The sequence below is a fragment of the Canis lupus genome, chromosome 6 (genome assembly GCF_011100685.1).
Source record: "Canis lupus familiaris isolate Mischka breed German Shepherd chromosome 6, alternate assembly UU_Cfam_GSD_1.0, whole genome shotgun sequence".
Taxonomy (NCBI): Eukaryota; Metazoa; Chordata; class Mammalia; order Carnivora; family Canidae; genus Canis; species Canis lupus.
The window spans coordinates 11207973-11220797 of NC_049227.1; the positions used below are offsets into that span (position 1 = coordinate 11207973).

The following is a 12825-nucleotide window of genomic DNA, read 5'->3' on the forward strand; positions in this document are numbered from 1 at the left end:
GCTGGAGAGGCTAAATGTCAGACAAAGGAATACAGAAGGACATTACATAACGATAAACAGGTCAGTTCAATCTTTTCAAGAAGATCTAGGGATCTTAAATGTGCATACAGCTAACAATAGAGCCATATAACAGAGGAAGCACAAACAAACAGAAATGGAGAGTTCAAATCCACAACTGCAGTTGGAGACTTCACTTCTCTTTCTCGCCACGGGAAGAACTCGCAGCACACAAAAAAATCAGCAGCCGTGTAGAAGAGCTGGACACTACCAACCATCCAGACCTAACCGACTGGCACGTTTTTTCAGGTACACACAGAACATTCACCAAGACAGACCATGGCCTGCCTCAGAAACAAACCCCTGTAAGTTCAGAGGAACTGAAACCATACCAAACATGTGCTCTGACTGTTAACAGACTTAGCCTACAAGTCACTTAACAGATATAAGAAAATCTCCAGCCCTAGATTGTAAAGAGGCTGAAGTCGGAGCTCACGGAGCAGTTCTCAACAGGCACAGGAGGGTGGGAAGGCTGCAGACTCCACCACTGCCTGGTCCCAACCCACAGAGACGGAGATAGCCAGCACCCCTGGGGCTGCCTGTGAGCCATGGACTATTCGTTGGCACCTGTGTGCTGGCTATTGCTGCCTACTGCTGGATTATAGAAATCTGGTCTGTAAAAGGGAACTAATTTCAGTAGGACTCTGCCAGGAGACCTAGAAGGGGCATCCACGTCTCCTTCCCTTAACAGGAGTTCCCTGTCCAAAATGCATTTCTGCATATTCTTGGAACTATAACCAACCCCAAATTCTTATTTATGAGGAATCATAAACTAGTTGGTGGCCTCGAAACGGCAATCAGGAAAACAAAGCACCCTCTATTTCCTAACACACCTTGGAATTTCCTAATATGGCAGTTTAGAATTAACAGGTACCTGGTCAAACAGATAGACTGTGACATCGTCAAAGAATGTCACTGCCTTCTTTTCTTTTTTCCAGTCATCTGGGAGCTGCTCAATGGCAACAGTGGCTGAGGGTTTCAACAGGCTCCGTAAGTGCCGCCCATCCTCATTGCTGAGAATCACAGGCACAGGGTGCTCAGTCTCATCCTCTGACTCGGAGCTGAGGCTGTGCAGGTTGAACGCCCGCAGGTCCTCGTCGGAGTCGTCACTGTTCTCATCTTCCTCGTCTGCGTCAATGCCATCCTCAGAGAGGTCAAGCATCCCTGACACACCAAGTTTCCCCAGGTATTTCCCTTCAATATCTGGCTCCTTCAACTTGGGGCCCTCGGCATGGCCACACAAGGACTTCTCCACCGTCAGGTCTGATGGGCTGCCAGAGCAGAGGGTGGAATTTGTGAAGGCGAGGAGCTCGTTGGTGTTGGTTCCAGTGGAGGTGAGTGTGCAGGGGCACTCCTCTTGAGCCTCAAAGTCATCGCCACTGCTCAGCTCAGAGTTCAACATACTCAAGGGACTGCCAGCCTTGTCTTCAGAAGCAGGTGTCTGCTTGGAAACATCAGTTGGTGCTGCGTCCAAGGTTTCTCTAGACTTCAGGTGACTGGGATCTTGTGAGGCAGGGAGACAACTTTGGTCTGGCTGGCAATGGTTGGTTTCCAGGCAACTGTCCTTGATGCCATGACTGTGCTCTGGAATGACTGGCTCAGGCAGGGGAGGATCCGTCACCAATACCAAGGGTGAGGCTGGGGGTCCTGGGACCCCCTCAGACTTCTTATCGGGCTCAGAGTCATTATCTGAGAAGTAAGCAGAGTCTCGGTATGAGCTCTGAGAGCCAGGTGCAAAAGTCTGCGAGGTCACTTCTGTACCTCTGTGGCCATCAGCTGCATCTGAGATGACGATGACCGGTTTGGGAGGCAAACTACCATGACTGTCATTGCCCACTGTGGCAGCCTCTGAGGCGGAGGTGCCGTCGGGAGCAGGGTGCAGAGTCCACTCAGGGGACTCTAAGTTCTCTGTCTCGTAGCCACTGTCTGCAGGCTTATCAGGGGGCAAGAGTTTCTGAGGCGTGTGAGAGCTTAAAGAACCCAGTAAGGCTTCATGGACATCCACTGAATCCAGAGAGTCTGGGGTCTCCACAGACTGTTCTGAAGTTGGAATGGGTGTTGACAAGCTGTCTTCTAAAAGGCTGTCTTGACTGGTCGAGTCCGACGAGAGGGCAGACACCAAGCCCCCCTCTTTTGTGGCATCTTTACAATGCAGCTGACTCAAAGTCTCCACAGCTTCCACGTTTTTCTCCAGCAGGCTATTACTATGATGGTCTTCTGAAAGCGTCTGGTTTTGTAAGTTTTGTCTCAATTCTGGAAGACTACTTCCTATACTCACCTTATTGGCAAAAACGTCATTAACAAGAACTGAGTCACTTTTGGTCAGTCTCAAGGCCTCCTGACTTTGGTGGGTCAGGTCGTGAGACATGTTGCCAATGCCACATGTTTTGGCATCAGTGGAGGGAATTACAACTGTGATGGTGACAGAGTCTGGTTTGATTTCCTGGCAGAGACAGTCTTCATGGATACTGACATCTGGGTACGTGGGTTCTCCCTGCTTCAGGAGCGGATCTGGAGGTACATGATGAGGTGTTCCTTCTGTTTCAAGAGAGGTAGGAGGTACCTGCACTTCCGGGGAAGACTGTGGTGAGGTGTTTAAAGTGTTGTCCTTGAACACACCACCTGTGTCTTCACCCTTTGTGCTTAGGTTTTCCTGCAACAAAGAAAAGCCTGGTTTATTTTCAGCAAACTTAACTTCAAGATCTAAAGAATTTCTACGTGGAGTTTCTAATATTGTTTCAGTGAAACCAGCATTTTTAAGTTCTGTTTGAAGATCATTTACATGTTCTTTGCTAGACAATGAGTCTTTTAGTAAGTTTTTCTCTTGAAGAAATAAAAAGTTTTCTGACAATTCTTGAACAGTCAGTGGATCAAAATTATCTTGGTGCAAAAGGTTTTCTGATAAGCAAAGAGGCTCGCAGTCAAAAAGCTTACGGGGCTTTTCTTTCTCAAAGTGGCACGCTGTTACTGACTCTCTGGAGGCATCCAGACTTGAACTTAAAGCGGTCGGCTTCAAGTCCGTTTGAACTCCGTTTAGTTCCATTAAATCAAATATTTTTTGGTGACTGGGTAGATCCTCTGATTTGTCCAGATCATTAAATATACTGTTGAAAGGGCTCTCAGGACCCCTGGTAACATGTATGTCCTCAGGTATGCTGGAATCTTTGGGGTCTGTACTGCTTTGGAAGAAATCTTCATCTGTACTCGACTCTTCAAATTCAAGATTCCTGAGTGTCAGAAACTGGGACGTCTCATCACTTATCTTCTCTGGGTTATCCATCTCAGTTGTGAGCAGTGCCGGCGGGTAATCAAGCTCCAAGTTGCTACCACTTTTTTCTTCCAACTGGATGTAATAGTCGCTTCCAACAGAAAGGTTGTGGGCATCAAAAACAGGAACCACTCCGGGGGCCCCACGGGGGACATCCTGGCCACTGTCGTCTTGTTTCCCTGGTCCAGGATCTGAAAGTGAACTCTCAAAAACCTCAACTGGAAAGAAGATGCTTGTGTAGGACAAGGCTTCATCTGCGGGGCCCCGACCATGCTCGTCAAAGTGGTCATGCTTAGCTGCCTCCCACACATACTCAAAGCTCAGGCCCTGGCTGGTCTCAGTTACAGTGAGGACTTCCTCCATCTCTCGACCAAGCCGATCTCTGGCAAAATGGTCGAGAATTGGGAATGCAGCATTACTTGAAGTGTCTCTGCTATTTGTATTTGGTTTAAGAGCATTCCACTGTTGTTCAAAGTCAACTTCTGAATCCCTTTGGCTTTGCATCCGTAGGTAAGTGAGCAATCTATGCACGTCCTCAGCTGCTGGTCTCTTGTCTGGTGACAGCCAGCAGAACTGTAAAACTTCATACCTAAGTGACAATGGAGAGGTAATTAATGGACTGATGAAAAACTGCTTTAAAATAAGAAAGGGCGGCACCTGCGTAGCTCAGTGGTTGAGCATCTGCCTTTGTCTCGGGATGTGATCCCAGGGTCCTGGGATCCTGGGACTGAGTGCCTTATCAGGCTCCCTGCAGGAAGCCTGCTTCTTCCTCTGCCTATGTGTCTTTCATGAATAAATAAATAAATAAAAATTTAAAAAATAAATAAATGATTAAAAAATAAAATAAGGACTTCACAAGGACTCCTAAGCCAACTCAACACCTCAAAAGTTTCCATGCTATAATCACTGTCAACCACATGAAGGAGCTCAGTTCATGGTGAAAGAGGAAATGAAGAAATATAAAAATGTGGCCTACTAGTGTTTTGTGTTCCAGGACATTTCACAGAATCAGTGTCTGTCATTTGTTCTGGTGTTTATCCAGTGACTTAGCCCCAGAATTTAGAAATAGTTTTAACATGATCTCCTCTTTAAAAAATTACCACACATGTTCTGTGTAGTAAAGAACACACTTGTCTTACATTTTCAGATTTACTTCATTTTGTAAGAATTCTCAGAGACAAATGCTGTTGTAACTAATCTCTCACTATTTCCCCCAATAAAAAGTAACACTGTGATCTTATGTAGCACATGGTTTCCTTAGATCAGAGAAGAGGCCCAAAGTGGAGAGAAGCAGTAGAAAACAAAGTCCACAGAGGCAGCAACCAGGAGCTAGGTCTTCCAGGAGTTGACTGAAAACAGCCACACCTTGTTTTTAAAAAAACGATTTTATTTATTTGAGAGAGTGAGCACGAGAGAGGAGAGAGAGAGAATGAGCAGAGGGAGAGGGAGAAGACAACTCCCTGCTGAGCAGAGCCTAATGCAGGAAGACCCCAGGACCTGGGATCATGACCTGAACAGACACTTAAACAAATGAGCCACCCAGGTGCCCCACAGCCAACATCTTAAGCTGGTGCCGTGAACAGCAGGGAAGACAAAGATTTAATACTTCAAAGTATTAAGTGTATAGAGTACATTTAGAGGACATTAGGTTCCATTAATCTGGATGAAAGGGTTCTCGCTGAAAGGGGAGCTGAGCCAAGCCTAAGTGCAGGGGATTGCCATGCTTCAGAGGCAGTGCATGCTGGGCACACAGTGGTTTAGAGGCTTAGAAAGAGGTGAACCTGATTCTAATTGGCAATAAAGAATTAGTCCAAAGACTCATAAGAAATAAATATATTTTGCAAATGTCACGTATATTATGCAAATTAGCTTCTCCTGCCTATTTAAATATTATCATTTCTATGTTGTCTCTTTTCTTACATATTAGGTATCACTTACAAAAACAGTTTCATTTTAAAACAATTCCACAATAGAAAACTCCCTTCATACTGACTTCCCTAATTAGTTCAGACTTCACACTTTTTTCTTACTGCATATAATTCATAACTTCCTACCTGTCCTATACATTTTTTTTAAATGTTAAATTTTAAAAATTGATGTTCATCTAAAATCCTTTGTGAATAATATACAAATGACTGCTTTTTGTAACATTTACTGTTTAAAAACAGGGAATATATAACTGACACCCACAGAAAGATTTCCTTATCTTTTGAAGACAATAAAATATAAAATTGGGTTACCCACCATCTGTCGGAATAAGGCTGCTCCAGCTGGGGCTTAGGGAGTTTTGTGTCTCTCTCTCGAATCACCTGATTGAGAACATCTAAGTTGGAAAGGTTGGAATAAGGCTGAGCAGCATTATCAAAAAGCTCCCAAAGTGTCACACCCAAGGACCTGTGGAAAAAAGAGAAGTTATTTCTTCCTCTATTTATTTGTTTGTTTGTTTATTTTCTTCCTTTCTTTAGATGTCAAATTTTTTAGCACCAACACTTCTATTTGTACACTCATTAGGGGCTTTAAGAACAAGGTGTATACTGAAAAGGTTATTAAAGACAGCTCTTTAACATGATTTTTAAAAAGAGGCATTGTCTATAAAACAAGGACAAGTATGCCTCCTATTTATGACTGAGTACTCTAGAAGTTTGGCCAATGCAAAAAGAAAAAAAATTGAACAGATAACAGGCATAATTATAGAGAGCAGCTAATATAATTATCATAGAGAGGAGCTAATGTAACTGTCAACTTTGAAACTCAAGAAATTATTTGAAAGATCATTAGAATTATTTCAGAGTTCAACGAAGTGGGGAGATACAAGATAAACAGCCTGAGGTGGACAAAAAAATCCCATTCACCTAATGGTAGTAAACACCAGAAAATATCTAAAGCAAACTTTTAGATAATTAAATAATCTCTTCTTTGGTGGGTCCACACATTTTTTGTTGCAATGATTCCATAGCGCCATTTGTCACTATGATAGAGAGATTTCTTGCCATCATTCTGCCACCTACTTGTGTGCCAGAAGAGGCCATCCACTGAGCCTCTCAATGTCTCTAGGGACACGGCTGTTACCACAGTTGGGCAGGAGTGCCCCTTCCCAGTGCCAACTCCCCATGTGTGTTTGTCTCTCTCTCTGTGAGTGCTCTGTCGTCATGGAAACGGTCTCCGTGGCTCAGTCCCAGGTACCAGCCTTCCGTTGTGTACTAGCATCTCCTAGTCACTGCTCTGGCTCCTAAACCTGACTGTCCACCTGTGTCATCTGGGAATACAGAGCTACATACGACCTGCTCCCAAGGACTTGCAGTTGGTAGATCAGGTGTGGCCAAGAAACTGTACTTTAAAAGTTCCCTAGTGATTCTGGCATCCAGCCAGGTTTGGGTATTGATGGTTTACATGACTTGGCTCGGTAACTCCAGAATTCTTGTTTGAATAAGCTGTACTGAATAAACCAGTCTGTTATTTGACATTGTATTAGTGCAACATAACTTAGAGTTCATTTCTCTAAACTTCATAAATCAGTGAAAAAAATCAGCATATTCAGTATCTAAGTTGAGAGACCACCTCTATCAGAGGAAATAAACAGACCCAAATTTCACAACTCCATTCAAGAAAGAAAAGACATCTTCTCCCTGGCGCAGATTTGTCAGAGGCAGAGGGCCATCCTGGATACAAAAGAAGTTTAAGACATTATTGAAGCCTTAAAAAGGGAGTTTACAATTTAACTGAGGAAAATAAGAAAATCACATGGAACACTAAAGACCACATAATGAATGGCACAATGAGTGTTATTGCTGCCATGCTTGGTGTGACCTTGGGCATTTAACTAACAACCTGCCTCAGTATCTCCAAAGCCCTGTTTTAATTCCTTTCCCTCCCCAAAAAGGCCTATTCCCAGACTAAAACCCTGTCCAGCCCCAGCCCACTCTGTTCTTCAGAGAACACGAAGCACAGGCTTTCTCAACTCCCCACTTCCCCAATTCTAGCATCTCTGTACACACCCTTCCCATTCCTCAGGCCACAGAGAAGGATGAGATACATCTCCTCCTCAAAATCTGTCCCTGCCCTGTAGCTCTCTACTCCATGTGGTGTCCTGCCACCAATTACTGCCTCTGATCCCTGGCTATTCAATTCTTCCCCTTGTACTGGCTCCTGGGTCCTGGAGTCCCACCAGCCTCTCCCTCCTGGAGTTACCTTCTCTTCCACCAAACTATGCCCCTCTCATTTACCCCTGGTACAGGGTAGGTGGCTCTTGCCTTGGGCTGCAGTTGGCCCTACTGCCAGCCCTACCTCCAGATACTTCTCAAAGTGTCAGCAACAAGGGGTGGGAACACAAGCTAAACTCTGTCTCTGGGAACACAGGCTAAGCTTTCTGGCTCAACACCCTGCTAGGAACAGTGAAAATATGGATGAAGCATAAAAAGTATCTTTTTAAAGGCATCAAAGACAGGAAAGCAGGGACTTGCCAGGAAAATCTCTAGAACTTGAAGATGTAAGGAGAACACTAAAACTACCTCTGAGCTGGTGCCTTTGCTAAAGCACAGAAGTTGGGCTTTTGCAGTTTCTGTTTACAAGGCAATGCAGGTGGTAGCGGAGGTAAATAGGCCAAAGCCCTGGGTCTGCCCAAGCTAAGGGGAATCACAGAGAGACTTCCTCACAGCGAGATTAAGCCTGCCCCCTGCATCCCTCCAGGAGTCTGAAAGGCAAACTGACTCGGCACTGAGGAGCTGTGAGTTAGTGTACATGTGTATGCATGTTTGAGTGTGTGTGTGTGTGTGTCGGGGGCACACTGGCCCCTAACAAGCTGTAACCACAGAGCTGGCCATTGACTGTATTTGCGGACTGAATTCACATGACCTGGGTGGTCAAAAACCTTGAGCTGAATACATGAAGCCCTGTAGTAGTAGAGCTCCCTTACACAGCAGGATACTCCCCAGTATCCGACACAAGCAGGTAAATGTGGATCCTCTCTGGAGGAATGCTCCCCAACTCTAGGTTTCCAAGATCCTCACCCCAAGGAAACAAGGCACCATCAAGAATCAGCAAGATCAACTCCACCAAGACCTCAGATACAGGAATCATCTGACGCAGATCATAATCCAATCGTTTTAAAAATGCTGGGGCATGTTTTAAAACACCAAATAGAATTCCTAAAACTGAAAAATCAATAGCTGGACTATATAAAACTTAATAGAGAGATTTAACAGAAGAATAGACACAGCTGAAGAGAGAATTTTTAAAAAGAGAAAGAATTAGTGGCTGGAACACAGGTCTCAAAATTATCTAGAGTGTGGCACAGAGAGTCAAAGAGACAGAATATATAAAGGAGAGCTTAAGAGACAGAAGGCAGAGCAGGAAAGGATAGCACACATCTAAACAGACTTTCTAAAAGAGAGAAAGGGAGCAGAGGCAGTATCTGAAGAGGGTAAGGGCTGAGAACACCACCAACCTAAGGTCTGGGAAGCCAAATAAATCCCGAGCAGAAAAACATAAGAAATCCACACCCATACACGTCATAGTGAAACTACAAAAAATGAAAGACAAAGAGAAGAATTTAAAAGCAGCCAGAGAGAAAAGATCACATTACCTTCAAAGAGCTTAGGTAGACTTACAGCTGACTTCTCAATAGCAACAATGGAAGCCAGAAGACAGTAGAATGATCTCTTCAATATGCTGAGAGAAAGTAACTGTCCCCAAGTAAAAATAGACTTCAAAAATGAAGATAAAATAAAGGTATGTTTAGATCTACAAAAAACTGAGAGTCTGTTACCAGCAGGCCCTCACTCTAGGAAATTCTGAAGGACATACTTCAGACAAAGAAGGATGATCACAGATGGAAATGTCTGAGATTAAAAAAAAAAAAAAAAAAAAGAATGAGGAGCAAAGTGATTTAATTATGTGGATAAACCTGAACAAAAAATGCTAAAAAATAATAACGATGTCTTGTGAAGGTAAAAGAAAAAAATACCCAACAATAAGATATAATTGTGTATACGTGTGTGTGCAAGTGCATGTGTGTGTGCACGCATGCACGTGTGTGGTATATGGTTAAACCAAGTTAAGCATGTTAAAGTATCCTGAGATCCTTGTATTGATCAGACAGAGGATCAAAATATGAACTAAAATGAGACTAAAATAAGTGGAATATACATGTTATAACTTCTAGGGCAACCTTTAATAAAAGTACAGGAGTATCATATACAGCTTCCAAACTAACAGGAAAAAGCAGTTTAAAAAAAGTAGTCCAAAAGAAGACAAGAGAAAAGGAAAATAGAAAAAGCAGAATAATAGCACAAAAAAATTTATATATAAATTAAGAAAGCTGTAACAGAAATCGTTAGTCAAAGACATAAACACATTTTTTCCAACTTTCATTAAACTGATCTCCTATAAATCACAGTATTACATATTGGTCCAAACCTCTTCTTGTTTTTTTCATTCACTTCAATAAATATTTAAAATGTCTCTTATACTGTAGGCCCTACAGTAGCCACAGAAAAAAAGCCGAGTTCCTGCTTTTATGGACCTTATTACTGTTGAATGGGTAAGAGAAAAGTTAATTATTACCATCGCAATTGTGATAATTGATATGAAGTCAATAAACTTTTTCATACCATCAGGCATTCCTGTGTTCCTACATCTTAATTATTTTTCCTCAAGTACTCAAGGGGAAGGAAGTTAGGACTTTGCTACACAAGAGAGGCTAACAAAATGGTAAATCTATACATACCAGATGTTACTATACTTAGTTTGATCTGCAGTTAGTAGTCTGTCTTGAAAGCTGGTTACTAATTCTGGAGCGGTCCATCGCAGAGGGAAAATTTTTTTATCATCTGTTTCAATATAATCCTCCTGTTTTGTCAGAAAGCATACAGGATTTTAAATTCTATTACGCTTGTTAATGAACTTAATGATTGAACACCAGGTCATTCTCAGAAACACATACTGAACCTAAAAGATGAATCAGAAAAAGTAGTGGGAACGAAGAGAGATTTTCTGGGCAGAAGGTGGGTGAGGTTTTCTCTGAAGCCTCCTGGGCTTCGCAAGCTGCTCTCTGAGCCATGAACGCTTACTCAGTCAGCCTTCCAGGAAACGGAAGGTACGCCACGTCTAATGCACAGAACATGGTTTCTGACTGAGCAAAACATCTTTTAAAATATGCTGGGCATTATGCCCCGAGTAGCATGGCAGTGCCTAAGGTTAATGAGTAAGAGCACAGACTGGGCTGTAAGTCCATGCTCCATTACTTACCAGCTAGCTAGCTACTCTGGGCAAGCAACAGATGTGTTAAGCCTTTTTCTTTATCTGTATAATAAGGATGATACAATACCCTTTTATGGTAAGGATTAAATGAGATACTGTCAGCAACTATTTCCTTGTGCTTGGTACACATCAAGGGCTCAAGACACGAGAGCTACTATGTAGACACATAACCAACTTATATTTGCATGTTTTAGTTACAAAGTACTATGAAAACATGACCCCTGTGGTCCTCACAAGAACCAGTAAGACAGAACAGATATGATCCTCATGTTATTGCTGATGGCATAGAGCCAGGACAATCACCTTCTCTGCTCTAAATCATGCTATCTCATTCAGTTGGGTGACATAAAAATAAATGAAAACCTCATCTACTTCTTATCTTGTTTGGGGATAAGTTTATGGCAGAGTTTAAAGAATGTAAATTCCATGCTTACTAAATCTGACCCAGAATTTTACTGGAGAAATGCCGATTTCATCTATTTTATTATACAGGTGGGTCATGATTACTGCCCATGTGTTCATACTAAAATGTATTATATACCATCAGACTATATCAATTATTCTGTGTAAAAAGTCTTACTTTTAAACAAAGCCTTTGGAAAGCTGTCACAAAACCTCAGCACAGAGCCACTATGCAGACAAACCACACGTCAGAAGCCAACACTTCTGTTAAAATGACTAGAACAAACCACTTTCCAGAAAGGCCACAATAACCAAGATTCTTGCCCCCTCTTCCACAACTAGAGTGGCATTTTGTGATAGGACCACCTCATGACTATGAAATTAAATCAGCTGTAGGAAAGAATCTTTAAGCCTTGGCTTACCTTGTACCTGCTGAATCCTATTCCGTAGTCTCCCACTTTCACATTCAGGTCTGAGGTAAGAAAACAGTTCCGCAGGGCTAAGTCACTGAATACAGAAAGAGCGAAGTGAACACAAGTGTGAAGGGGAACCCACAAACAAGCAGGACGATGTCACCCCAAACTGCTGTGAACAAGGCTTTCTCTATGAAGCAGAGTGGCATGTTCAGCTCTCTGCTCAGTAATGTCTTAAAATTCTTTTTTTAATGGAAAAAGGATTAAATATAATATTTTTCATTATTTAAGTCCATGGAAATGATCAGATTTTTTTTTTTTTTTTTAACAAATAACTGCTACACAGCAGGGCATCTGGATGGCTCAGTCGGTTGAGTGTCTAACTCGTGATTTCAGCTCACGTCATGATCTCAGGGTCCTCTGGCTCCATAACACTCAGCAGGGAGTCTCTGCTTCTAGATTCTCTCCCTCTGTCCGCCCCCTGTGCTCACTCCTCATGCGCGCACACACTCTCTCTAATAAATCTTTTTTAAAAAAAAACAACTGCTAAGGTTAAATACAGACCACATTTATACCTTGTGCTGCACTGATACCAGATTTATGGCCCATTTCCTAGTGTTTGAAGAGTGACCAAGAATTTTTAAATACTATAGGCTGAACTATCTAAATAATGTTTTACAATAACCTATAGTACTTGCGTAACAATCTAGTGGTAGTCTATTTATTATAAAGAGAAATAAAATTACAACTTCAAATACCCAAAACTAATTATATTTAAAATGTTGTTTTTTTAACTTCTTTTTCAAAGATATGGGAGCATTTTGAGGAGGCACTTTCCATATTACTTGGCTTTCTTGCAAACCCCACTTCTCTACAGGGAGGTAAGGAGCACATTTTCAGGACTTACTGAAAACAATTTACATAGTTTATTTAAGAACAGATTAATTCTCAAAAACACATGTTGAAAAGTAAAAACTACTTTTTCTGAAGGACCTTTCCATATAGACAACAGAGTAAACACTTTGGATTTCGTATAAGCCCCTTTTTATCTTTCAATCTTTCAATCTTCTTGATTTAAGTTTATTTAAATCAAGTTTAAGTAAAATTGTACTTAAGTACAATTTTAAGTACTTAAAAGTTTAAGTAAATTTAAGTAAAAATTTAAGTAAAAAATCGGGTACTTTAAGGTACCCGATTTATAGTTTCAGATCATAAAGTTATCAAAAACTCTCCATAGTCCAAAACTCAAAATGTCTGTCTTTATAGGACTGTAGAAGACAACAGCTCAAATTAATGATTAAATACTTATTTTCAAAGATTTTAGTTTCTGAAGCTTACATGCCTGAAAGAGGATGATGATGAGGCTAATGACGACAGCAGCTATCACTGATGTAACTCAGTGACAGCCTGGCTGGCACCTAATGACAC

The 12825-nt window shown here is 41.9% G+C and overlaps 1 protein-coding gene across 1 annotated transcript in view; it reads right to left on the reverse strand.

Moving 5' to 3' along the window:
• The window catches only part of LMTK2 (lemur tyrosine kinase 2), an 84059-nt gene that overhangs the window by 7763 nt on the left and 63471 nt on the right, over positions 1 to 12825 (reverse strand). Inside the window, exons 8-11 of the mRNA XM_038539464.1 lie at positions 11407 to 11491; positions 10050 to 10171; positions 5570 to 5719; positions 932 to 3914 (exon numbers count right to left, since the gene is read on the reverse strand). Coding sequence (XP_038395392.1) covers positions 932 to 3914; positions 5570 to 5719; positions 10050 to 10171; positions 11407 to 11491 — 3340 coding nt within the window. The remainder of the gene's footprint in view (positions 1 to 931; positions 3915 to 5569; positions 5720 to 10049; positions 10172 to 11406; positions 11492 to 12825) is intronic.